Raw genomic sequence first — 27801 nt, 5'->3', positions numbered from 1 at the left:
GCGTCTATCAGCGCGTATCTCCACCTCCGCCCGCCCCTCTCAGTCTTCCCTCACTGAGAGGGGCGGGGTAGAGGCGGAGATATGCGCGGATTGACGTACATGGAGGCAGAGCTGCAGCTGAAAGATCTACCTCCCGGGGCAGCAAAATCCACGACCAAAAAAGTCGTGGATTTTGCGAGGGGAGTTTTGGGGGGGATTTAGTTACAGTTCAGCCGCGGGGATGCGGCGTTTTAGTTAGGGCAATAATGTTAAAGAGATTTTTGCAATAATAAGCTGAATTTTAGGGGACTTCAGTGTTTCTTTTTAACAAAAATGAGTTAACCCATGTTTCACGATCATGCGTTTGCGAATGACCGCCCTGTTGGATTAATTCACGGAGTATCGTTCCGACCCTCTTTGACTTTTGAGTGTTTTGCCGCAAACGTGTAAATAATTCCCTACTCAGTGGTTTGTTTATGATGGTGCAAACAATGCTTTTAAATCTGGCCAGATGGTTCGGGTAACGATCGTTTACAGGCAGAGATCCCCGATCCATCTGGATGAGCGCAGGGACGAGGTGCCACTATAGCAGTAATGTTATACTGCATGGGGTGTGTAAGGGTAATTCAGGGTTTCGCCAATTTCTGGAATTACTTCTCCCTCTGAGTTGCTACAACCCAGAGGGGGAATAGTATTTAACAGTGCTGGGGATTCGAGCGGCAGCAGGGTGAGCCTTTATTCTGCTCACGTTATAATACAAACCATTCAGGTACCATTTCATCCATGTTTGTTGAAATCTTCCCAATGCACAGGCGTGACGTAGAAAAATAAAGCTAACCCTAGTATTCTTCATGCTGTTGATCAAGCAATCGGTTTCTGTAGCTATACACACTCTCATCAATAGCAACTGGACAGCTGGTTATTGACAGCATTCAAAATTCTGCAGCTGAAGACTTTTGAAGGACAAACAATTTAAAGTCATAAATTACAAATGCTGTTCTTATTGCCAGTGAATTAGTTAAGTTGGTTTTTATCTACAGAGGCAGCCACATGTGTGTAATTTTGCTGATTAGTTCAGGTGATGCTCCTCCAGAATTGTGTTCTGCGCTCTGCATCAAATTACACATGCAGGAAGAGGGGAGTTCTTGGGTGTTTATAAGGCACTCTGCTGTGTTATGCTGGGCACTAAAACGTACTCATTTCTTGCTGAAAAAGATAGTAATTTGAACACCCAGCAGCTTTAAGACGTGCAGCAGGCTGCGAACTGAAAATGGAAATGATCTTAAATTAAAAATAACGTGTATTATTGACGCTTGTAGTAATTTTCTTTTCTTTTATGAAGGCTGAATTTTTAAGAAGTAGTGATATCTTTTGGTTCACTGCCTTAAATCCTAATTAACTTACAGCTTTCTCTGCTGCATACATTTCATTTCACTGTTTTGTCCTCACATGACCTCTTCTGCTGCTGATGGTTATCACTGTGCCAGGATGTGACATCACTATTAACGCAATGCTGGTTGCTTCATTAAGTCTGTTAGCACAGTGTCCATACATTAATGTATACAGTAACCTGTACAGGTCCTTCTAAAAAAATTAGCATATTGCGATAAAGTTCATTATTTTCTGTAATGTACTGATAAACATTAGACTTTCATATATTTTATATGAATTGCACACAACTGAAGTAGTTCAAGCCTTTTATTGCTTTAATATTGATGATTTTGGCATACAGCTCATGAAAACCCCAAATTCCTATCTCAAAAAATAAGCATATTTCATCCGACCAATAAAAGAAAAGTGTTTTTAAAACAAAAAAAGTCAACCTTCAAAATAATTATGCTCAGTTATGCACTCAATACTTGGTCAGGAATCCTTTTGCAGAAATGACTGCTTCAATGCGGCGTGGCATGGAGGCAATCAGCCTGTGGCACTGCTCAGGTGTTATGGAGGCCCAGGATGCTTCGATAGCGGCCTTAAGCTCTTCCAGAGTGTTGGGTCTTGCGTTTCTTAACTTTCTCTTCACAATATCCCACAGATTCTCTATGGGGTTCAGGTCAGGAGAGTTGGCAGGCCAATTGAGCACAGTAATACCATGGTCAGTAAACCATTTACCAGTGGTTTTGGCACTGTGAGCAGGTGCCAGGTCGTGCTGAAAAATGAAATCTTCATCTCCATAAAGCTTTTCAGCAGATGGAAGCATGAAGTGCTCCAAAATCTCCTGATAGCTAGCTGCATTGACCTTGCCCTTGATAAAACACAGTGGACCAACACCAGCAGCTGACATGGCACCCCAGACCATCACTGACTGTGGGTACTTGACACTGGACTTCAGGCATTTCCCTCTCCCCACTCTTCCTCCAGACTCTGGCACCTTGATTTCCGAATGACATGCAAAAGTTGCTTTCATCCGAAAAAAGTACTTTGGACCACTGATCAACAGTCCAGTGCTGCTTATCTGTGGCCCAGGTCAGGCACTTCTGCTGCTGTTTCTGGTTTAAAAGTGGCTTGACCTGGGGAATGCGGCACCTGTAGCCCATTTCCTGCACGCGCCTGTACACGGTGACTCTGGATGTTTCTACTCCAGACTCAGTCCACTGCTTCCGCAGGTCCCCCAAGGTCTGGAATCGGTCCTTCTCCACAATCTTCCTCAGGGTCCGGTCACCTCTTCTCGTTGTGCAGCGTTTTCTGCCACACTTTTTTTTCCTTTCCACGGACTTCCCACTGAGGTGCCTTGACACAGCACTCTGGGAACAGCCTATTCGTTCAGAAATTTATTTCTGTGTCTTACCCTCTTGCTTGAGGGTGTCAATAATGGCCTTCTGGACAGCAGTCAGATCGGCAGTCTTACCCATGATTGCGTTTTTTTTAAAAGCCTCAGGAATCTTTTTTGCAGGTGTTTAGAGTTAATTAGTTGATTCAGATGATTAGGTTAATAGCTCATTTAGAGAACCTTTTCCATGATATGCTAATTTTTTGAAATAGGAATTTTGGGTTTTCATGAGCTGTATGCCAAAGTCATCAATATTAAAACAATAAAAGGCTTGAACTACTTCAGTTGTGTGTAATGAATCTAAAACATGTGAAAGTCTAATGTTTATCAGTACATTACAGAAAATAATGAACTTTATCACAATATGCTAATTTTTTGAGAAGGACCTGTAGTAACTAGTCAACGGAGTGTGTGTGTGCGCGTGCGTGTGCATGCACGTGTGTGTGTGTGTGTGTGTGTGTGTATGCATGTGCCTCTTAAAAATGGTGTTGAATTCTGTGTAGGACACTGATAGCTCAATTTCATCGGAGGCAGCTACAAGATGATTTAGCAGATATCAGATCTGCAACCCAGTGGATTCAATTCCCCTATGATGTGAATATTTTCTGTCTAGCTAAGAGGTACAGAAACCACACAACACTCAAATTGGTGGAAATGCATCTCATAAAGTTTATATTGCATGTGATATATGTGATACAGGTACAGATATTGATGAACTACAGAAAAAGCAAGATGTACAGAGCAATCCAACCATATAAACACATAAAGCATAGTAATCAATGCCCACAATGTATACATTAATACATAACATTAATGCAGCTTCCCAATATCTCCTAAAATACAGCACATAATACGCAGTCCCATTATATCTTACCCATGGTTTCCACCTAACAGCCTCACCAGCACATTCCAGCCAAAAGACCCCCTCACAGCACATGGTCAAAGACAATATACCCCTTGACTCCACCCCCTCACCATACATCACTTCCCTTTGAGGCGCAATGTCATTGGCTGAAAGGATGCTTTTCAGCAGATTTAAACTTTATCTCCGCCTATGGTCAGTTAAGCAGGAAGTGAGTCTTTTGTCTCTAGGGCTTTTGTTTAACTGGTGCTTGTGGAAGAAGATTCCAGCACCCAGACTATTGTTTACCTGTGTGCTTGGAAAATGGCTACTCAAACAAACAAAAGCTTTGAGACCTGTATAACTCATTCCTTACAGACACAAAATTAAGCATACACCTCACAGACACAAAGGCATGCAGAGTGCAAACTGAGTATACTGAAAACAGTTAAACCCTTTTTTTCTGACTTTCTTAAGGACCGGAAAGTCCAAAACAGGTTGAATGCATGTTGGGTTGATGTTGGGTTGATGTAAAATGTATAATCAATTGGCTTGCTATACATCAGCACCTCTGGATGTGAACCTGGCTTCAGGGGCATAAAGAGAGGATTTACTTATTCAGGAGTGATGCACTGTGGGAAAACACTGAATGATTGCAACTACCATCTGTCTTAAGAAGGTAAACCACACAAAGCATTACTCTTTAGTAGGACTTTTTGGTGTATTTTAGCCCCCTATACCTTCCTAGTGGTTCGGGCTCACCATGAGCGTACCTAGGTATTCTTTTGATATGGCCAAACTGAAATCGAGTAGTCTGTCATTACATGTAATTGTTTTAATTAGATCCTGCATTTGTGTGAAAAGTGCTGCAGACACGTCCTTTGCTATACTCTGGCACTACAATACAATTCCCATAGCTTGTGAGACAGCAGATCATAGAATCAGTGTCTGTGAGCTATTTAATTTGTGTAGATGGTAGGGGATGCAGCTGTGCATCAATCCTTCAAAACTGCCCATACATTTTAGCTCTAGTGGCTGGTGTACTGAAGTATTTGTGTTTGTGCCAATATGACAGAAGTGCTAGTGACTTCATAGAGCGGTTTTCCAGTATATTAGAACATCTGTGTATAAAAAGTTTCCCAGTCATTGTTCATCATAAAGAGAAAACAAAATCGATAGCTTACCAGTTTATTCTCCATTTAGGGATGTAGTTGTAGCACCTGTTACGGGGCCCAGTCACAGCTGGGGCACAGTTTATCCCCAAACTGCCCTTTGTGGCAGCCAGTCACTTGTACTTCAGATGGACATCAACACTGTCAAATGCAGAGCCTGCAGGGAAGCTGTGTTGAGTATGGCTAGGTTAGCAGCTATTAACAGTCCTTTTATCAGATCGGAAGGCAGCAGATTAATGGACATGTTAATGGATGCATAGGATCCGTTTATACATGTCCGTTGCAAACAGATCTTTTGCTTCTGTTCCATTGAGCGGTGCACAATAAGGCTGTGTTCCCACTTGAGTGGAGTACAGACAATTTTTGTCTGTTTTCCACTCATCGCTAAATTGACAGTAAACAGCTTCTATTTTATAACTAGGGCAGTTCACACTTGTCAGTCTGCAACGTATCTGTGGGATTCGTTGCGGTAAGCAGACTACACTTCTGTGCTGTCTACGATAATCCCGGGCAGGCGGATGCGTGCACCCATATAGCCTATGGTGGGCACATCTGTTCCGGGCTACAGCCAAACCACTTGTACATAGCCTGGTGGTCGGCAGAAGCATCGGTGTCTCCATTGGGCTGCAAAAGACCAATGGGAATCCTCAGAAATAGGGTGACTTCTTATTGGTTTATGGTGAACCAATGAAAATTTACTTGTTGCTAGGGAAAATTGGTCTATTGTGTCCTATGCCCCATGCTCCTTGAGGCCGCCGTGCTGAGTACAGAGGGACCGTGCGGTGGTGGGACACGAGTGGCATCAGGGACAGGTGAACATGAATCGTATGACGCAGAGGAGATGCAAAATGGATGGATCACTTACTGTTACTGTTATGCATCTGCTCAAGTATTAACTGTCCCTAATTCTGGACAGCGGACATGTCACACACAGCATGGTATGTGTGACATGTCCGTTGAAATGGATGTGACTGTGAACCATGGTTTTGTGCCATGCACGGTGATCGTGCATCCGCTGTCACATACATGGCAGGAATCCATTGTGGACTTAAGGTACCCATACATCTAGCCATTTTGGTGACCAGTAGACAGATTTCTCTCTGATCGAATCTGATTGGAGAGAGATCTGTTGACCGCCATAAACCACAGGCCTATTCCCGATCAATTTCAACATGAAATCTTTCGTCAGTCGGCCTCGTGACATCGCCTTGACGCCCATGGCCTCTCTCCCCAATGTACATGTACCTGTCTGGACTCCTCTTCAACGCCCCACGTGGTGTTCACGCCCTACGTGGCTGCTAACGTACTGCACGGGACCCGCGTGTAATGCTCCCGCAACCACGTGGGGTGCGAATTCAGAAGAGGAGTGCGGGCACAGCTGTGGACACCTGGACAGGTAAAGTGTCGATGCAGGGGCACTGTGGGGTACATGTGCAGTACATTAGGGGGACAGTGGGCAGGGGGTTTCCGTTGTGTTCGCTGTTCACAATTAACGCACGCTGTTACTGCCACGCACCCAATTGCGCTTATTGGCCCGGGATTTTTCAGCATGTCTAATCAATACATGCGACCAATTTTGGGGTCGATCAGGCAAGCTTTTGGAGGCAACGATTTTCATCCAATTTGATAATAATTATGAAATTGGATGGTCGATCAGCAGCCAAATCTAGAGATATATGGCCGCCTTTAGCCTATTTCAAGTTTTTCCTGTACACTCTAATTGAATGGTGCAAGGTGCACAGTGTTACTTGACTGTATCTACTTGTTTGAATCTATTTTAAAAGTGATAAAACATATATATTTATACAACCAGCAACAAGGGCGCCTCCTATTCTGCCATATCCTGTTATACCACCCCACGGTGTGGGGTCTCTCACTACACCTTGGTGAAGTGAAGTTTTTAAAGGAGCTGCGACCTACTACCTAAAGGCCGAGTGGAGACGGGACTTCTCCACATGCCCAGTTGAGTGGTTGCCTCTACTAGCAACCCACACTTGTGAGTATAATATACTTGAATTCCTTTCCAATTATCTTTCAATAATACACCAGAAGGGCTCCCGGTGTCCTTGTGTTCTTTTTTTCTGTCTATTCAGCTTCACCAACTATAATACCTGCCTCCTTTCCTTTTATGTTGTAGGTAAGTAGGCATTGCTCTATTTACTACTAACCATGGGTGAATTGGGCTATTGCTAAAGTGTATCCAGTGTTAGTATGCCCAGTTCATATTTCGGTATAGGACTCAAATCAAATCAAAGATAGCTTTATTGGCATGACCAAGATTCATACAAGTATTGCCAAAGCAAAGGGAAAAGGGGGAGATGGAAGGGGATGGGGTAGGGGGACAATGGCTTAGCAGTCTGTGTCGGTGGTTATTTGTTATGCTGTCTAACTTTTGTTTCTATATAGGTGTGTTAACCTACATTTCTAGGATTGCCACTAACCATAAGTCCGTAATGATTTTCCTTCCCAGAATAAGTAAATACAACAAAGGTCACTGTCTTCGTCATCAGGGAACGCTGTCGTAGGCCTGGTGCATGTATCTATTGCATCTGTGCTGCAATACAACAGTAGCAAAAGGTCCAAAGATTTCTTTAACACTTCCTGGCTTCAGCTTTACTCAACACGTTTTAGCTGTTTATAGTATGAGGAAAAATAACATTCAGCTCATTTAGATACAGATCTGTGTTACTTTTCAAGGGTCAAGAAAGAATAAGACTGTCCATTAGAACCTTCACCAGTATTGTCTAGGGAATGATTGCACCCTTGTTGATGTGAGACCCTCCAACTGCATACATTTTAAACGCTGCACCATATTTGGGCGCAGGTGTAATTGAAAAAGAAAAAGGTTGTTAGGGACCATTTTATAGCAGTAGTAGAATATCAGTAAATTTACAGATATTGTACAACCTAATTGATAAAGTAAAATATTGGGAGTATTTGCCAATATTTCATTATGACCTAACCTTTCCCTACTCTCTCACAAAACCCTCCCCTCCCTCCCGGGCAACTAATATCCTCCCTCTCCCTAGCCGCAGTTACCATAGTGGGCGGCCTCAATGCATGCTACTATTAGCTGCTCTGCTGCAACTGGCTTTAACTGATGGACACCTGTGGCTGTCAGGTGAAGGGATAATACTGTAGTTGAAGAGAAATCGAGAGCCCAATATGGTGTAGTATGTCAAAATTGATTGGATAAATGAAACAGTGAGATAGTAATACTCACAAACACGGGTTACCACCTAGGTAACCACTCATTAGGCAGGTGAGGAGATTAGACCTGTCCTCACTCAGGATTAAGAAGTCGCTCTCTGTAGATAGGAAGAAAGGGGGTAGATCACCCCTCCACCTGGGGTGGACTCAAATATATTGGTAGGTGAACAGAGGCGCCAGAAGGATAAAAGTACATAAAATTTTTAAAAAATTGCTGGGAGGAAGTGGTGGACTCACCTCCGTTAAAGCAGACACCAAGGACTGTAAATGTATAGATATACACATTTATTGAAAATACCCCAAAGATGCAACGCGTTTCGTGGGCACAGCCCACTTCTTCAGGCAATAAGCAGGGGATAAACAAAAGCAATTCAGTTATAGCAAGCAGAGCACCTCTGTGCTCTGCTTGCTATAACTGAATTGCTGTTGTTTATCCCCTGCTTATTGCCTGAAGAAGTGGGCTGTGCCCGCAAAACGCGTTGCATCTTTGGGGTATTTTCAATAAATGTGTATATCTATACATTTACAGTCCTAGGGATAATACTGTGTATAGTACACTCAGAATGCTTGTCTGTGAAGGCCTCTAATTATAATGCCAGAGTTGCTGATACTGGTAAATGACTACCACTGAATACAATGTCCAGGGAAACTGCCATACTTACAGAAGTTAGCAGAAATGCAGGCCTGTTCATCACCTTTTTTGCAGACTTTAGTCCTTTGTGAAGATTTATTCTGGAGAAAAAAATGCTACTCCAGTTTAAGACAAATATCTTAGACAGGTACAATTAGGGTAAAGAGGTGCCCTGGTATGTATGAAATCGATTAAAACCAGTTTAAATGAAAAGAATGAGGTGGCTTACCTCAATAACGAAATTCTTGTATAAGCAAAGAATTTTATTTAGCACAAGCAATGCGTTTCGCGGGTCTAAGCCCACTTCCTCAGGCCAATCACAGTACCTAAAACAACAATTGAAACTCCTCAGTACATGCATTCTCTTTTTATATACAAAACTGGTATAACGACAGAAGATACATATGTTGTTCATATTCAAAGGAACACTATTCTTTTCCCTAGACAGGTTTTTATTCTGTGTGGGTTTTTTGAAGCCTACTTTCAACCAGAACTTTCAGGGTTGGCAAGATCAGAAAGGTGTTATAAACATTTGGGTTATTATTGCTTGCTGTGTCCTCGTGGAGAAAAATGTCCTCACTTTTCCTGTTTTAGTGACAGGTGACCCTTCGGACACGAACCACACAGCGGAAAAAAAAATTCTGTTATGGTAAAGTGGGGAATACACAGGGTCTTTTCTCAGGTTTCTAGTCCATTGCCACAATTCCTGTCCAATTGACCACCCACAGCTTGAATTGGAGCCTTTGAATGTCACTGGAACAGGACGTGATGGGAACTTACTTAAACTTGGAAAAAAACTATAGTTATAACCTCACAGCGGTTCCAACACTTTTCCAATCTATCCATAATAATTATTTAAAACAAGGTTCGTCTGGAGTTGTGCTTTTAAGATATGATTGCAAACCGTATTTGTAACAGTGATGAACATTACCAGGTGACAAAACCCATGGTACTTCCCTCCTGTGCAAGGGGGATGAGCGTGGGTGAGAAGCCATTTTGTGATGTAAGCTCTGCAAACATCTCTCCAGATGTTATTGTTCTGGACTCAAAAGCACATCTGCTCACCTTGTGGCAGTGCAGAGTACATCACTGTATTTAATAAACCATTGCTTTAGAGTACATCACTGTATGTAATAAACCATTGCTTTAACTTGGAGCGGTAATTGATTAGTGCCAACTTTACAAAAAATAGCTGCCTGCAGTGATTGGATTCCAGGGTGTCTGGGCTGATTGTATAAAAACCTGGGTGATGCATGGTGCTGTCTGCTGTCCTGTCAATTGTCCTGTATCTCAAACTGGAAGCTGCAACCTTCCTCTGTAGCGTTGTGTGCTCACGTTACGTATATAAAGTGTACCTGAGGTGACATGTGACATGATGAGATAAGCATGTGTAACAGTGCAAAACATAATAACCAGGCTGTTTTACTTGTTTTATTTTGCTGCCTGGAAGAGTTCATTTTTAGGCATGGATGTGACAGCTTCTGTCTTGCAAGTACCTTTTGGGAATATAGTAAACATCACTGGCAAGCAAATTACAGCCATAAACGTTTTCCAGGCAGAATACAACTTCTGAGAGCTGAGGTAGATTGAAAAAGGTCAAAATAGTTCATGCATTTTTATTTAGGGACACTTAATAGGCTGCCATTTAGCAGCGACAACAAAACATTAATTCTGCTTTGTAAATATTTACATATATAATAAAACCATGGGATATCTAAAAAAAATTCATTATTAGGAGTAAAATAATAAGTACAATTGTTTATGTTATCAGTTTATTTTCACCTCGGGTTCACGTTAACTGCAATCTGTTGTCTGCACATCATTTCTGACAGGATGGGGGTGAATAGATTACCCCAGTGGCTCCAAAACCTCATCCCTTACAACGTAGTGGTTATTATTATTATTATTATTATTTATTTATAAAGCGCCAACATATTCCGTGGCGCTGTACAATGTAAGAAAACAAACAAGGGATACATAATGATACAGACAATGATATACATCAAATATGGACACTGGTACAAAATACAGAACAGGTGATTACAATAGCAAATTTAACCTAACTAAAATGTATAAATGTGTATCAGAGTGCAAGCTATTAAATGAATAACATTCCAAGACACAAAAGGGTGAGAGAGCCCTGCCCTTGCGAACTTACAATATAAAGGAATAGGGGGGAAACAAGATGTGGGGAAGTATACAGTATATATACAGGCAGTGCGTGATTAGGTTATTTAGTAAGAATTAAATCTAGACGTGAGGTTGAAGGGTGCATGGTCTAAGATAGAGCATATGCTTGTCGGAAAAGGTCAGTTTTGAGGGAGCGTTTAAAGATTTCAAAGGTGGGAGAGTGGCGTATGTGATGTGGTAGGGCATTCCAGAGGAGGGGTGAGGTACGTGAGAAGTTTTGTATGCATGAATGTGAGGAGGTAATTGTAGAAGAGGATAAAAGAAGCTCGTGTGCAGAATGCCAAATTATATTATCTTGAGAACTTGTTGCTTAATTGTGTTCCTTGAGATGCATAGTTGCTTATGGTATTTGAATGACATTCCTGTATAGTTATGTTATTTTGGGTGGATAAAGATGCATAATTATGTTATTTGGGTAAACATGGCTGCCTAATTATCATCTTTCTAGATTTCTAGAAAAGGATCTTATGGAAAACATTGCACACATTTTCTTGACTGTCTAGTTTATTATAAGTAATATGTTTGTGTGATAGGAGGATCTCCATTGAGGATAATGGAGAATATTTATGCTTAATAGGCAGCCAGAGGTAAACGGATCTCTTTATAGTGGCAAAATCAGTAATGCATTTTATTCACACTGTTTTAGAAGGGCCAGTTTGTAGTGTTATTTCCTCAGTCACAGTTTTTGATCTTTGGCATCGCTTTTATTTTAGTGACAGGTGTCCCCAGCCAGGAAAACGATGGCAATAAAAACATTTTAGTTTTTTGGAGTAGGACCTTGGCCACCTGGTCCCAGTTGAAGAGTCTCAAACTTCCTGTCATCCCCTCCCTTATTTAAGCATTTGTAATATCTTTTTACAAGGTATTCAACCCCTTTGTTGTAGTAGCATCACAGGAGGAATTGGGGGAGGGCACTTCTTGTTAATGCTGCTGAACAAACAGCATTCTGCAATTGCTTGTCAAGCATGGTACAGTGAAGGAAGAGGCTTCCCTGACAGATGCAAGTGAAATTACACAGGAAAAATACCTTGTGCGGCAGATAAAGGCAAAAGGCTTTTACTCTCTGAATGGCCATCGTGTGTGTGTGTGTATATATATATATATATATATATATATATATATATATATATATATATATATATATATATATATATATATATATATATATATATTGTATGCAGTTTGAAAACGGACTCATTGAATTCCACCCAAGCGGAGTTCGATTGGTCCATTTTCTATTTCAAATTATTTATTGAAGTTTTACAAGGAGAAAAACAGCGTACAATATACCACTTTAGCAAGACACTCATTTGAACAATTTCTCATGGCTAACAGATTGAGGAGTTATGTATTGTAACATCAACATAGATAAAGAAGACATGAGAGACCATTACATGTTATGGGGTCTAAAGTCCCTTTCATAGCAGAGCAGGGAGGGTAGAGCTCCAGGATGTGCTCCGGTCCCTGCCTCTGAGGGCCTTGACTAACTAAGCCTATAACCCCAGCTTGCGTCTCAGGCAGTGGGGCTGACTGAAAAACTTTCCCTCTGTATAGAGGGAGGAGAAGAAAAGAGAAAACAACAAAAAGAAGAAGAGAAAGGGAGGAAAAGAAAAGGGGTGAAGAAGAGGGAGAGAGAAAGGAAAAGTGTGCCCATCCTGTGCGGACGCTTTTATACTGAAAGGTGTGCAGCTTTGCATATCAGCCAATCAATTGGCTCCAGTTATAGTAAGATAAGCCCTCCAGGGGCCCCATATTGCGTCAACCCTGGGTTGTCTGTCCAGGAGAGTCCCCGCCATTTGTTCCTGGATCATAATGCTGGTGATTCTATTTTTTACTTCTTCAAAGGGAACAAGTTGTTTTTTCCAAGCTCTGGCTATGGTCTGCTTTGCTGCCACAAAGATAAATTGGAGGAGAGCCTCCTGGTTTTTGTTTAGAGAGCCTGTACGGAAGTGTAGCAAAGCTGACCATGGGTCCCTACGTAATTGGGTCTGGGATTGGTCCATTTTCAAACTGCTTACATTTGAATACAGAATCGCATTGACCATCCCTACTTTCTATAAAATCTGTATAGTTCATCTGCATTTGTTTCAGTGAAACTAACCCTTTGACATGTGTTTGTCTTCCAGCAGACCTATGTTTCCTCAGCACAGCACATGGCTCCCCCCAGCCCTAGTAATAGCAGTGGAGGTGGAGAAGGAGGAGGTGGCGGAGGTGGAGAGCAGCTGAGCAAAACCAACCTGTACATCAGAGGTCTTCATCCCAGCACTACGGACCAAGACCTGGTGAAGCTCTGCCAGCCGTAAGACACATTCATATGCTTCACTCTTGGGTTGGGGACAGAAAGACTAACTTAAAGTGTCTCTGAAAGCAAATTCGGACAAAAAGAAAGATACTTACCTCAGCATCCCCATCGCACTTGGGCTCTGTACGTTTAAAGTCGCTGCAGCCAAATTTCAGCACAGGGTGAAGCTAAGAGGTGGCTCACCCTGCACCTGCTGAAAGTCCGGCTTGGCTTTAATGATATTTTTATTTTTTAACTGATCAGTTCCAGTTTAGATCTAATAATCTGGTGCTCTGTAGTTCACTTTTATGTGTATTTATTTGTATTTCTCCATGTGTTGTGTACATCTTGCGGAAGGTTCTGAAATCGCTCCATAGCTACATCCACCCGCTAGATTAATTAAAGAGGATCTGTAAGTTTAAAAAGTTAAAAAACAGATACTTGCCTCAGGAGGGAGGAAGCATCTGGATCATAATGAGGCTTCCCCCATCCTGCTCAGCCAGCCCGATCTAGTTAAAGACCCCAGTACAGTCCACAATAATAACAGTTGCCTGCCTGTGGAGACGCAGCACTAGCGGCTTTCCGCTTGGGTTCCAGTGGAAATAGCCCAATCGGGTCCACTCTACTGCGCTGGCGCAGACAGCTTGCACCTGCGCAGTAGAGCGACACAATCAGGCTCTGCAATTTCCACCAGAGGCCGATCGGAAAGCCGCTAATGCGAACGTCAGCAGCTCTGACAAGACTTTCGGGGGTCCCACCCCTGGAGCTCCTCTGCTGAGGAGGACAGGGGATGCCTATTTATGATCTAGAAGCTTCGTCCTCCTGAGGTAAGTACCTCCTGGGGGCACGTTTTTTGCTTTCAGGGTCACTTTAATAATCTCTATCCCAAACTGGAAAGTCATCCACATTTTTTTCCTTTTTATTTACTACATACCTAAATAGAGGGAAGGCCTCGGATACCATAGAGCCTTCATGGTCCTTGGTCTGTCCCGTCGTTTCAGCGCCGTCCCTGGTGGAAGTTATTTATACCTGCCAGGCTGAATGACTCTCCAGTACTCTTTGGACATCTTTAGGTACTACTCGTGTCCCCAAGTAGTTCAGAGGAAGAATGCTGCCAAATCGCAGTAGAGGGTGTAAGTTCACCTCTATTCATTTGCTTCAGCATAACGCTTTTTGGGATTGTCAGCAATCCCAAAGTGCAGTTGAAAGCGCTGTAGTGGGCCCCAGGCCTGAGTGTAAAAGTAAGCCATGTACACATGCATGAGGCATGTCACCTATCAGGAATCAGTACCCAAGCCCTTGGGCGACATGGCTGAGCCAAGACTGTACAGACTTGTCACTAGCCTGCAGGCTAATGACATGTTCTGTTCCCATGCGAGGAGGGGAAGGCAGGTGGTGCAGGCTGGGCAGAGGCTGCACAGATGCATCACTAGCCTGCAGGCTAACAGCATGTTATGTTCCCATTCGGGTGTGGGGCATACATGTAAAAAAGTTGTGCGGAAAAAAGAGTGCTTAATTTGCCGGTAGTAAAATCTCGCTAAAATTGGTTATATTCTACTACTAAATATTCATAGTAGAATACCGTTATTATGTACTGATATTTTACCATTGCTATACCTAACCCTACTCTCACAAACTCTACGAATTCTTACCCCCCCCCCCCCCTCCCCTGGTGGTGCCTAACCCTAAAATCCCCCCTGGTGGCGCCTAACCCTAAGACCAGACACCCCCCCCCCCCCCCCCGTTGGTGCCAAACCCTTCCACGAACCACCTTCCGTGGTACCTAAGCCTCGCCCTCCGCCCCCCAGTGGTGCCTAAACAACATAAATCCCCCCCCCCCCCCCCCCCCTGGTGGTGCCTAAACCTTTTTGTGAGGCACTGCTTTAAATCCCGTTATCTAATATTAATAATAGTCTAGAGTCAGTGTTATTATTAATAATAACACTGTGTAGTTATGAATAATAACAATGTTTCTGTAGTATATCACATATTTTAGAGAAAGAAAACCACCTCAGAATGTTTTATCAGCCCACTAAGCCGTCAAAGCAGAATTCCCTCACACATCTGTAATCTGGAACAGTTTGAAACCAGTAATTGCTGTTTTTCTTTGAAAATAATCTGCTAATTATTTACCTCTTGAGATAGTAAGTGCCTCTCGTTGTATTGTAGAAAGCACAGATTTTATTGAAAACAAATAAACACAGAAAACAGAAGTTTAGAAAACTGGCCGGATTTCAGTCAGCTCAGCTTGTTAGAGCCCTCCTGCTTAATGTAAAAGCATTCTAAAAATCAGGTGTCCAAACAGCGCAGCGGAAGGTGTGTGTGTGTGTGTGTGTGTGTGTGTGTGTGTGTGTGTGTGTGTGTGTGTGTGTGTGTGTGTGTGTGTGTGTGTGTGTGTGTGTGTGTGTGTGTGTGTGTGTGTGTGTGTGTGTGTGCGTGCGTGCGTGCGCGCGCGCGCAATATATGTACTGTATATACGCACACACACACACACTGAGCACATATAATTATACATTTTGAGGTTCACTTAGGGGAGGAGCCGAGGAGAGGAGACAGGGGGCGTAAACTTCTTCTGCCTCGTAACCTCATTTCACCCCAGCAAAGGAATGCAGTGCACATCCCCTGAGCCCCAAGGAGATCTGCACATGTCGCCCACAGACTGAGGGAATGTTGTTTGGATGAAGCAAGCTGTTTGTAGGGGGAGAACAGGCCAGATGGGAAAGTGTTTGATGCCAGCTCTCTGCAAGAAGTGTGCTGATGCAGGGAACTGTATAACTCGCAAAGTTTACAGCAATCTCACGTCTTCTGTACAGTAATCATTATATTCTAGCTGCGCTGATAGGTCCACTGTGGTCAGTATGTCATAATTACTTGGCTCGGCCGAGGGTATGTGAAATATAGGAAAGGTATAAAATGTTCATAAATTTTTTCTGCTTGTATATTTTTTCTTATATTGCTTTGTAGGAAAATACAGTCATTAATAAATCATTCATTTTATAAAACAAGAATACTGAACTATTTCTTCTCACACTAGGGTGTGTTCAGTGGTGTAACTACGGAGCTTGGGGCCACAGTGCGATATATTGCCGCTTATGATAGTGACTTCTACTGATGCCCCCTGTTGTAGTAATACCCTCTGTTGCCCCTGTTACAACAGTAGTCCCCTCCTGTGTTGCTCCATTACAGTAGGTCCTATTTGTTGTCGCGTTATTGTAGTCCCTTTTTTATTTGCCCCGGTATTGTGGTGCCCTCCTCTGTTTACCCTTGTTATTACAGTGCCCAGCTCCTTGGCCCTGTTACTGTAGTGCCCTCCTCTGTTTACCCTTGTTGTTGCAGTGCCCAGCTCCTTAGCCTTGTTACTGTAGTGCCCTCCTCTGTTTACCCTTGTTATTACAGTGCCCAGCTCCTTGGCCCTATTACTGTAGTGCCTTCCTCTGTTTACCCTTGTTGTTGCAGTGCCCAGCTCCTTAGCCCTGTTACTGTAATGCCTTCCTCTGTTTACCCTTGTTATTGCAGTGCCCAGCTCCTTGGCCCTGTTACTGTAATGCCCTACTCTGTCGTAACAGGACATTTGTCTGATATATGCCTGTGGTAACCATCAGCGCCGGGCACCTGATTGACCTATTGTGTCCGAGATATTAGCAGCATTCCTGATTAAACTTTTTGACCGATTTTCATCCTGAAATTATAAAATCGATGGGGTGGTCATGTTGCGGGAACCGAATTTTCGCCGATTCCCAAAAATTATCGAAAGGGCCCACAAAATCAAATAGTGTATGGCCACCTTTGTAGCTTTACTGGCCTTGTAACCTTCTTGGTAGCAAAGTTTGATAAGTTTCCGTGTCTCACGCTACATACATGTTTTTGAAACAAAGTTAAATGGGGTCATCATTTCCCAGCTCTGAAGCCAGGGCTTAGAACTTCTGCATGGGCTGACATTACAGTAGGGGTTTAGAGAATGACTCTGGTTTCATCCCTTTTTTTAGCAGTCCTGGGGGAAACCGAACCAAAGTTAAATGAGGACAGCCGTCCAGCAAAGAGCAAACTCGTCATGTTTAGGCCTGCCTTTTAAACTGACGTTGTTTTATTCATTTTCTGTATAAAACAATTTGTGGACATGTCTATTGCAGTGAGTCTCGGCTAACATTGGCCTAAAAAACAGAAGGTTTAGCAGACCGTAATGGAACGGACAAGAACGGACCGCGCGTTTGGGTTTACGGACTGGAAGGTCACAACTGGGAAAACTGCACCTTTTTAAAATTGCTCTCTCTTTCTACGGATCGATTTTGACGTGAATTAGTTTTCCATCTGTGCCAGTGTTCTTTACTCCTCAGTCCCTCTTTACCTGTCCGTTTCAGTAGTCTTATATTGTTTCCAGATTTACATGTGGACAGCTACTGTTTGAGATGCGCAGTCCCTCTGTCCTTCTGAACTACCTGTGATTATAGCATATAAGACTTTTTTTTTACTTTTAATTAAAAATTACCCTATGATGCAGTGCTTTGAAGCAGAAGAGGATCCTGCCTGATCCAGCTTGTGGTCTAAAGCTCAGGACAGATATTATAGTTTTGGAGACCAAAGCAAATAATTGTGATCAGGGCCGCCATCAGAAATTTTGGGGCCCCTCACACAACATCAAGCCTGGGCCCCCCTACAGACTGCTGTGCAGTGCACGCCCTCTAGCCACCCCAGTATAGCCAGTACAGTGCCCCAGTATAGCTAGTATAGTGCCCCAGTATAGCTAGTATAGTGCCCCAGTATAGCTAGTATAGTGCCCCAGTATAGCTAGTATAGTGCCCCAGTATAGCTAGTATAGTGCCCCAGTATAGCTAGTATAGTGCCCAGTATAGCTAGTATAGTGCCCCAGTATAGCGCGCCAGTATAGTGCCCCAGTATAGCTAGTATAGTGCCCCAGTATAGCCAGTACAGTGCCCCAGTATAGCGCGCCAGTATAGTGCCCCAGTATAGCCAGTATAGTGCCCCAGTATAGCCAGTATAGTGCCCCAGTACAGTGCGCCAGTATAGTGCCCCAGTACAGCGCGCCAGTATAGTGCCCCAGTATAGCCAGTATAGTGCCCCAGTATAGCCAGTATAGTTCCCCAGTATAGCCAGTATAGTTCCCCAGTATAGCTAGTATAGTGCCCCAGTATAGCGCGCCAGTATAGTGCCCCAGTATAGCGCCCCAGTATAGCTAGTATAGTGCCCCAGTATAGCCAGTATAGTGCGCCAGTATAGTGCCCCAGTATAGCCAGTATAGTTCCCCAGTATAGCCAGTATAGTTCCCCAGTATAGCTAGTATAGTGCCCCAGTATAGCTAGTATAGTGCCCCAGTATAGCGCGCCAGTATAGTGCCCCAGTATAGCTAGTATAGTGCCCCAGTATAGCCAGTATAGTGCACCAGTATAGTGCCCCAGTATAGCCAGTATAGTGCCCCAGTATAGCTAGTGCCCCAGTATAGCCAGTACAGTGCCCCAGTACACTGCCCCAGTATAGCCAGTACAGTGCCCCAGTATAGCGCGCCAGTATAGTGCCCCAGTATAGCCAGTATAGTTCCCCAGTATAGCCAGTATAGTTCCCCAGTATAGCTAGTATAGTGCCCCAGTATAGCTAGTATAGTGCCCCAGTATAGCGCGCCAGTATAGTGCCCCAGTATAGCCAGTATAGTGCCCCAGTATAGCTAGTATAGTGCCCCAGTATAGTGCACCAGTATAGTGCCCCAGTATAGCCAGTATAGTGCCCCAGTATAGCTAGTGCCCCAGTATAGCCAGTACAGTGCCCCAGTACACTGCCCCAGTATAGCCAGTACAGTGCCCCAGTATAGCGCGCCAGTATAGTGCCCCAGTATAGCTAGTGCCCCAGTATAGCCAGTATAGTGCCCCAGTATGGGTAGGTGGTGCCCCCCGCTCGTCCCCGCCGCTGTTGTTACCTTAACAGCGGCCGCTCTCCCCTCTCCGGCGCGTGTACTTATTCCAGCAGCGTCTCCCAGCTGCTGTATGTGATGCGGCAGGAAGCAGGGCAGCGGCTTCCTGTAGCGGCGACGTGTATCGCCGTTACTATGGGAACCAAGCCCTGCTTCCTGCCGCATCACATACAGCAGCCGGGAGATGCTGCTGGAATAAGTACAACACACGCCGGAGAGGGGAGAGCGGCCACTTCTAAGGTATTAACAGTGGCGGCCATTGGGGGAGGGGCGGCGGGAAGAGGACATTCAGGAGGTTAATGCCTGGGGGGGCCCGAGGCTGCGGGGCCCTGGGCCCATCCCGGGCCCGTGACGGAAGTCACAGCTGTACTCCCCTGATGGCGGGCCTGATTGTGATAATCTTGACCACCAGTAACCTGGCAGTCAATGACCGTTCATGAAAGCTGAGCTTGTTCACATCAGGGACATTTCTGTGCGCTTTTCACAGCGCACTGCCCTGTGCGTTCTGCAAGGTATTGATTTTTTTCATGTAATTAATTGTGCCTGGTTCACATCTATGCGCTGCGCTGAGCTACGTTACAAAAGCGTAGTGTTGCATGCATTTCTGTGTGTTGAGCTGTAAAGCACTCATCAATGTAAGTGAATGGGTGCGCTCTTTTAGCGCATACGAGCACGTGTTTTTTTTTTACCCCTATCTGGAAAAAAATTACATTTACATATAAAAACAAAACTTTATTGGCTACTGCTACAATAAGCGAAGCATACTTTAAAAAGCACACCACAACATATTGAAACGTGCACTAAAGCATGCACAAGTGTATGCGGTTTTTATCCTGCGCTTTTACGTGTTTTTCATCGCACCCAATGTGAACGAGGCCTAATTACAGTGACAAATGTAACACGATGAACAAAATGTATAGCAAATTTCAGGATACAAAGGGGAGAGAGAGCCCTGCCCTTATGAGCTTACAAGCTAAAGGAATAGGGAGGAGGAGCAGTATACAATATGTATATAGTATACAATAATGATTATGTTCCATTTTACATATGAAAAATAATCCTTTTACAAATGAAAATTGGGTGATAAAAAAAATGGCAAATACATTAACCAGTGATCAGAAAATTCTCTACTTTTCATCAAGTAAAAGATCAAGTAAGAGATCTGTAATATTCATTCCCATGCATGCTGCCAAAGAGGACTAACTACCAGGAGAAACATTTGATTTGAAAAGGTTAGCTCTTCTTTAAAGGACAACTGTAGTGAGAGGTATATGGAGGCTGCCCTATTTAAGACATATTTCTTTTTAATCAATACCAGTTGCCTGGCAGCCCTGCTGATCTATTTGGCTGCAGTAGTGTCTGAATCACACCAGAAACAAGCATGCAGCTTATCTTGTCAGATCTGACAATAATGTCAGAAACACCTGCTCTGTTGCATGCTTGTGCAGGGTGTATGGATAAATGTATTAGAGGCAGAGGATCAGCAGGACTGCCAGCCAGGCAACTCTCATTACAGTTGTCCTTTAAAGGGATACTGTAGGGGGGTCAGGGGAAAATGATTTGAACTTACCTGGGGCTTCTAACGGTCCCCCGCAGACATCCTGTGCCCACGCAGCCACTCACCGATGCTCCAGCCCGCCTCGGGTTCACTTCTGGAATTTCAGACTTTAAAGTCTGAAAACCACTGCGCCTGCGTTGCCGTGTCCTCGATCCCGCTGATGTCATCAAGAGCGCACAGCGCAGGCCCAATATGGTCTGTGTCTGCGCAGTACACTCCTGGTGACATCAGCGGGAGCGAGGACACGAGCGTGCAGGCGCAGTGGTTTTCTGACTTTAAAGTCAGAAATTCCAGAAGTGAACTGGAGGCGGGGCCGGAGCATCGGTGAGTGGCTGCGGCAACACAGGATGTCTGCGGGGGACCATTAGAATCCCCGGGTAAGTACAGCTCATTTTCCCCCGACCCCCCCTACAGTATCCCTTTAAGTAACAAACATTTGAGCAGGGCTGGTGAGTCGGAGTAATTTTGGGTACCTGGAGTCGGTGGTTTCATAAACTGAGGCGTCAGAGTCGGATGATTTTTGTACCAACTCCACAGCCCTGCATTTAAGCAGACTGTTGTGTGAGGCGTGGAGATCGGTGTCTCCTCACAGATCTGAAAGGGGAGCACAGTATCCATATCACTAAAACCTGCACTGTGTCTGTTGTCTAGAGTTCCCTCATTACATGTAAACCTATGTGTGTAAAATAGCATTCAGTGTAGAGGTGTGCTGAGATGATGCATTCATGGAGCGCAGTGACTGTTCTTCCATTACAACAGAGCAAGTGCAACAGTAAAGCGTTCCACTTGTAACAGAATCTGCCCAGCTCAGTTATTTCCTGTCTGCTGTCAGAAATGGGAAGGGAGCTGATGGGGGATGGGAATTGTAAGAAGGGGAAGAGCAAAATGAATCCTTTCCTAACTATGTAGGATAGCAATGCCTTATTACAACAAAGGACGCTGACATGCTTTATTACAAAGGATGTATTCCTTATTGAAAGAAGCATAGCATATGGACCCGCGCACATCATTCCAGTGTTTCTCTGTGGGTAAAAATGTTTCAAGAATTGCTGATGTACAGTATCTAGCAATATGGATCACAAATTTGCCCTCAAAATGTTAATGGACGTATAATTAAAACCAAACTGATCCCAAAACTGAACAAGGAAAATTCTACTAGAAATCAGGATATGCATACAAAGTATTGGAGAGCAGGGACATCACTATAGCACCCACAATGCCTGCAATGCTTCTGCAGTGTAACAGAGTGGAACATTATACTTACCTGCTCCAGCGCTACATCAGGTCTTCTCAGTTCAACCCGGCAGCTGTGTGCTTTTATACTGCATACCGCTGGCTCTGGCTCCCAATCATGTGACATGCAGTGATACTGGAATGATGCATTGTGGGAGACAACAATCGCTCACTTAAAGAGACACTGAAGTCTCTTTTTTTTTACCTTATTTTCTTATGCAGCCATCTTTAGCATTAAATTCGAAGCGAGTTCGCCACATCCCTGCTGCAGAACGAATTATTCATGGCCCAGAAAAGTGTCACGACTTTGCAAGTTGCAGATTTTGCTGCCCGGGGGAGGCAGAGCTGTGCGCAGTAGCTCTGCCTTCTCTCCAGCCGATCTCTGCATCTCTCTCAGTGAAAGAAGACTGAGAGGGGCGGAGATCGTCGGAGGTTGGCTGGATAAGAGGCAGAGTTACTGCACACAGCTCTGCTTCTTCCAGGAAGCAAAAATATGCGAGCCCTGGAACTTTGTTGGGCTATATCTGGGCCATAAATAGCTTGTTCTGCCTCGGGGATGCAGTGATTTAGCTTAGAATTTTATGCTGAAGATGGCTGCATAAGAAAATAAGGTTAAAAAAAAGAGACTTCAGCTTCTCTTTAAAGCTGAATTATTGCATCCTACGCAGAAGTACGCACCTAGCTGCTCACTCCGCTACTCCAATGAACTTCGCCTGACCGCCCCCCGCATCACCCAGTCCCATGCATGCCTCCAGGACTTCTCAAGAGCTGCTCCAACACTATGGAACCTCCCCCCAATATCTTCAGTAAGGCCCTCAAAATGCACCTTTTTACTCTGGCCTACCAACCTCGCTGGTGCTCTATCTAAACTAACAGCTGAACTCTGGTCCCCCTACCTTTTCGTGTCCCTTCCTCTCACACTAGATTGTAAGCCTTCAGCAAAGTCCTCCTCCTTGTGTGTCCTACTTGATCACACACCTCCATTACTGTACACCCATCCTAAGAATCTGAGTGAACTCGACTGGCCTAATCTCCATGCTCCCATCCAGTGACTGACTAAGCATTACCTTGTACACATACTGTGCTGCGTGATCTAGTTTTCATGTTTTCCTGTATTGTCTTATTGCTGTATGCCACCCCTAAATATTGTCTGTCACCTTAACTAATGTCCAGCACTGCAGAATATGTTGGCGCTTTATAAATAAGGAAAAAAAAGGGTATAACGCTACACTCGGGCAGTAGACAGAGCTGGACCTAGACGGCCTGGGCCAATGAGCTAGCTGTATAAAGGAAGAGGGTCCGTTTCAATGTCTCCAGAATTTATTAGGGACTTATCCCAAAACAGCAGGACATACACAGAGCTGACATGTTTCGGACCTAAACTTGGTCCTTAATCATAGCAACACTTTACAACACATGCTTGAACACACAGTTTAAAATGGAGAAAGGCAAGGGAGGAGTCCACCCAGAACCACCCAAAAGGAGGAGGGACGGGTCGGCACAACCCTCTCTGGCCTATACTTCATAAAAACCTTGTATATATACTATATCTTACATTCTTTGTTCCAAAGGCCTGTGTATGATGTTGTGCTTCTTATATTTACTGTAAGCTTGCTCCCATGTACACATACAGACTTTATGTATATATATATATATATATATATATATATATATATATATATATATATATATATATATTTATATTTCTAGATTTTATATTTCTAGATTCGTTTTTATGAATGATAAGTCCCTAATAAATTCTGGAAACATTGAAGCAGACTCTCTTCCTTTATAACGCTTTATAAATAAATAATAAGTACACCTTCTGTTTTAAGAAGGCACACTACACTGAGAATTGCTTTTTAGTAGGAGGGCTTTTTGGTCTCTTTCAGTCTCCTATACTTTCCTAGTGGTTTTGGGTCACCCCAAGCAGCTTGGCTATTCTGTAGGAGAAATACATTAACATTGTCTTGCTGACTTGCACATACCTATCCAGGCTGCTTAGTCCTCCTCCATGCTACTAGCAGAACATACAACTTCTGTGGTGTGTGCCTGAAAGCTCATTAGCATAAATGTCTGTGTAATATTAGGCTGCATTTGTGCTGGAAGCCAGCAGTCCTAGAGGCATAGTTTTCCACTGTAGAATAAAGGAATGATTTGTGGAGCTCTTTCCGCTTTACTTCAAAATACAATAAACTGATTGTTTTTGCCAGTTTGTGATGGATGGAATGACATGAACGTGTCTTGTTGTAAGGAAGCAATCTGTGTTTCACAGAATTTTAGTACAGTTTTATAGGTCCTTTTGGTTCCCTCTCCACATTATGAATAGTTGCCCCTAGACCCTATTCCATAAAAGCTGTGGATTCCATATCTTGCACCAGTGAGGGCTAATAGCCTGAAATAGAACTGTGTGCAAGCTGGAGTAAATGGCATTTGTGCCTCAAACCAGCAGTTTTCTGTATGTATTTCCTTGCTGGGCATGAAAGCACAACTTGGCTTCACAGCTAGTCATGTCTCCACCTCACAGTTCGGGATCCTATAGTTCTTCCAGCATTTGTAGGCAACTTTGTCTTTTGCCCCTCCATTGTTTGCCTGTTCCTTTCTAATGCCTAACCCCTATCACTTTCCTATCCTGATACCCAAGCTTAACCCGCATATGCTGGGTACACACGTTGCGTTCCACCACTCGATTCCCGTCGATTGGTTTATTTTCGACATGTCCGATTTGCGGGTCGATTGATTGTTAGGTCGAGTTGCCATACTTTACCTGGCATTCGACCTAAAAATCATCGAAATGCTCGGAAATAATCGAATCGTCGGGAATCGAGCAGCGCATTCAATGCGGGAACGCACCGTGTGTACCCAGCATTAACCTCAATATTAAAGCTAAGCCTCCCCTACTAGCCTACCTAATTGACGCCTATTCCTGAGCTTTAACACCTAACTGTAATCCTTCAACTTTCATGTTCCCTTATCCTCACCTCTAGCACCAAATCTACCACTCGTAACCATAATCTTGGCTTCCATCCTCAGTGCCTATTCCACCGCTGCCCAGCCAAGGTAATGTGACCAAGTGCTGGTCTCCAAACCATCATCAAAGCCACCTACAAAGGGTTGCAACAACCAGTCTCTCACCACCATTACACTTCTAAACCAAGAGTTAGAAGTCCATGCCAGTGCTACATCTCCAGCAGATACACCACTTCTTACAATGATTAAGACTGGAGAAGCACTCTGTAGGCTCAGACTTGCATTTGAATTATTGATATGTGCTACAAGCACCCAGAAGGATTTGACAAGGAACATGTAGTGTGTTGGTCGCCTCCGTAGTACCTTCTACAGTCTTAATCATTCCATGCAGAGGGGTTAAAACTGTGTTTTGCTATCCTTAAACCCCTAGTGACCAGGCCATTTTTTTTACAATTAGGCACTTCAAAACTTGAACCGTTTATTGCTTGGTCAACTTAGCATCCAAATGAATTGTACCTCCTTTTCTTATGACAAATGGAGCTAGACTACATTACATACACTACACAATACATACAAAGACATATGCCTATGATAGGGATTAGATTGTGAGCCCCTCCGAGAGACAGTTAAGCGACAAGGCAATACTTTGCAGCGCTGCATTAGATGTCAGCACTACATATAAATATATTTTTGTACATAATTACAAAAACCAGCCTGCCAGGGCTAATCAGCCGCTGGCAGGCTGATCGCTGGGGCCCGCTGTGTTTGACGGGAAAGCACGCTCTCATGACATGACGCTGAATGGCGGATCGAAGGAACAACAGAGCCACACTGCCGCTGCCGTATGGCATTAGGCGGTCGCAAAGTGGTTAATGCTGTCTGTTGCCCGGTTCAATAAAATTAGAAATGAGGGAAGCACTCCAGGGGTTAAATATACTTGCGTTTATGTATAAAGTAGCAATACGCTACATGTTTCGGAAGTTCCCCCCCCCCCCCCTTCTCCAGGTGTCCTGAAGAAGGGGGAATCCCTGAAACATGTAGTGTATTTCTACTTTATACATAAACGCAAGTTTATCTAGCCTATGGAGTGATTCCTTCATTTTGTAATTCTATTACAATATTGTGTGGATTGGTGACCCACAGAAGCATTGTGCACCGGGTGACGGGGTGTGTGGAACCTGCTGTGAGTTACTTCTCCAGTCTTTCCTTCATTGACTGTTGCCCAGTTCAGAAGATATTCTCTCACTTCAGGTCTTTTGGACCTCCATTGCATTAACCTTGGCGGTCCTCAGGAAAAGAAATGAAAATCGACAATAAAAACTCAAGAAGTCTGCTATATCTTCCAAATGCTATTGTAAAACTGTCTTCTTTGTTGTTGTCTTTGCCCCCATTTGAGAAATTTGCCAGACGGAAACGTAGTCTGAACTTTGAAGCCCCTCCCCCCTCCCCCCCCCCCCCCCCTCCCTCATTCAGTAGCTGACTAAAGTACTGTATTGACAGCTGACAGCTTTTATTTTCAGCTTCTGTTTCCTGGCTGGTAGTGATTTACATGTATGGCAAATTCTTCACTTATGCCTGAACACGGCAGGAGGATTCACGTACAGTATGTACAAGGCTCAAAGAACAACCCCATGATGCATTAAAGTGGACCTAAACTCTTGCACAGGACAGAAGGAAAGCATAGAGAAAAGCACCCTGTATGACGTTATAGAGTTTAGCCTCTCTAATACCCCCTCATCTGTGATTAATTACAAGTTGGAATGTGTTCTCTCAGCTGGCTGCCACGGCAGAGAAGCAAATTGGTAAACACGGGCTGGTAATATGTCTGCTTCAATGAAAGCAGGAAGTAGACAAACTGCAGAGTTATTGCAGGGTTGATATCCGCTGTAACCAAGAAAATGCTTTTCTTTAAAAGTTGTTATGTATCTTTTATGCAGGCATCAAACTCAACTAAAACGGGACCAGACTTCACTGTGTATCTTTTAGAGCACAGTGGACGTTCTGAGTTCAGGTTCACTTTAAAATAAATGTGCCTGAAGTTCTTGCAACTTTATTTTTGAGTTCTCTAGAAACACCAATAAATGGACTTGCTGTTCTATGCCCAATTTATACATCTCGTGCTTCTGAAGGAGTTAATGACTTGAAGAAAACAAAGTTCTTATCTGTGACAGTGGGGAGTGGAACACACCAGGCAGGAATAGGAAGAGGGAGATGGCTGGGAAGCAGGCCTGTCAGCTGGGACTATTCTTAGCTGCCTGGATGGCTGACTATCTCACTAGAGGAAGGAAAAGGCAAATGACAACCAACACTTCCTGATTCCATATTAGGGTAATCATAGGTTTAGAAAGGCAAAGTGTGCCTGTACAAGAGGGATGCCAGTGTGTGAGCTTGCCTACTTTATCAGTTGTGGCTTATTTGTTAATACATAGAGTACAGTGAGGCTATCCATAGACCTGGGAAGACCAGGACCCAAGCTGGCTAGTTATGTCTGCGTTGGAAGATGACAACATTTCCAATTACAATTTATTTTGCTGCAATACAGTAAATTGCTAACAACGTGGAAAGTCACGGGTGTATCACAGAGTGCTGGAAAACCTGAAATCGCATGGGAAAATGTGAGAGCAAGTGTGACCCCTGCCTGCCTTTCAATTTCCCATAAAGAGATGGACTAATTCAAAACGTATCCTTCTGTCAGATTTCTACTACCTACTGTGAAAAACATAGGAAAAAGTAATTAATAGTGCAGTTTTAATTTGGGAAAAATGTAATTAGAAGTATGTATACACATGAATGTAATCATCTTATATGTGATGGTGGTCCTTTTAAAATACATGTAAAGCGGACCTGAATTCAGAACTTCCTCTCTGCTCTAAAGATAAGCAACAGCATAATAACCTTTAAAGAAAAACATGTATTTGTTATAGCTGATACAAATCCTGCAGTAAATCTGCAGTGTGTCTACTTCCTGCTTTCACGGAAGCAGACATATTGTTAACAATCCTGTGTTTACCAATTAGCTGCTGTGCTGTGGCAGAGGAGATTCCTG

At 43.7% G+C, this 27801-nt stretch overlaps 1 protein-coding gene across 6 annotated transcripts in view; it reads left to right on the top strand.

Annotated features, from left to right (window-relative positions):
* RBMS2 (RNA binding motif single stranded interacting protein 2) overlaps positions 1-27801 on the top strand; it is a 192540-nt gene that overhangs the window by 110477 nt on the left and 54262 nt on the right. For 5 of the 6 annotated variants that reach the window (XM_068265173.1, XM_068265172.1, XM_068265168.1 and 2 more), the window contains exon 2: positions 12920-13092. In XM_068265173.1, coding sequence (XP_068121274.1) covers positions 12920-13092 — 173 coding nt within the window. Of the gene's footprint in view, positions 1-4077; positions 4270-12919; positions 13093-27801 lie in introns of those variants that run through there. The other variant, XM_068265170.1, reaches the window with a different exon arrangement.

The sequence above is a fragment of the Hyperolius riggenbachi genome, chromosome 2 (genome assembly GCF_040937935.1).
Source record: "Hyperolius riggenbachi isolate aHypRig1 chromosome 2, aHypRig1.pri, whole genome shotgun sequence".
Lineage (NCBI taxonomy): Eukaryota > Metazoa > Chordata > Amphibia > Anura > Hyperoliidae > Hyperolius > Hyperolius riggenbachi.
The sequence above is the reverse complement of the archived record's forward strand: the minus strand, read 5'-3'. Positions and strand labels throughout refer to the sequence as shown.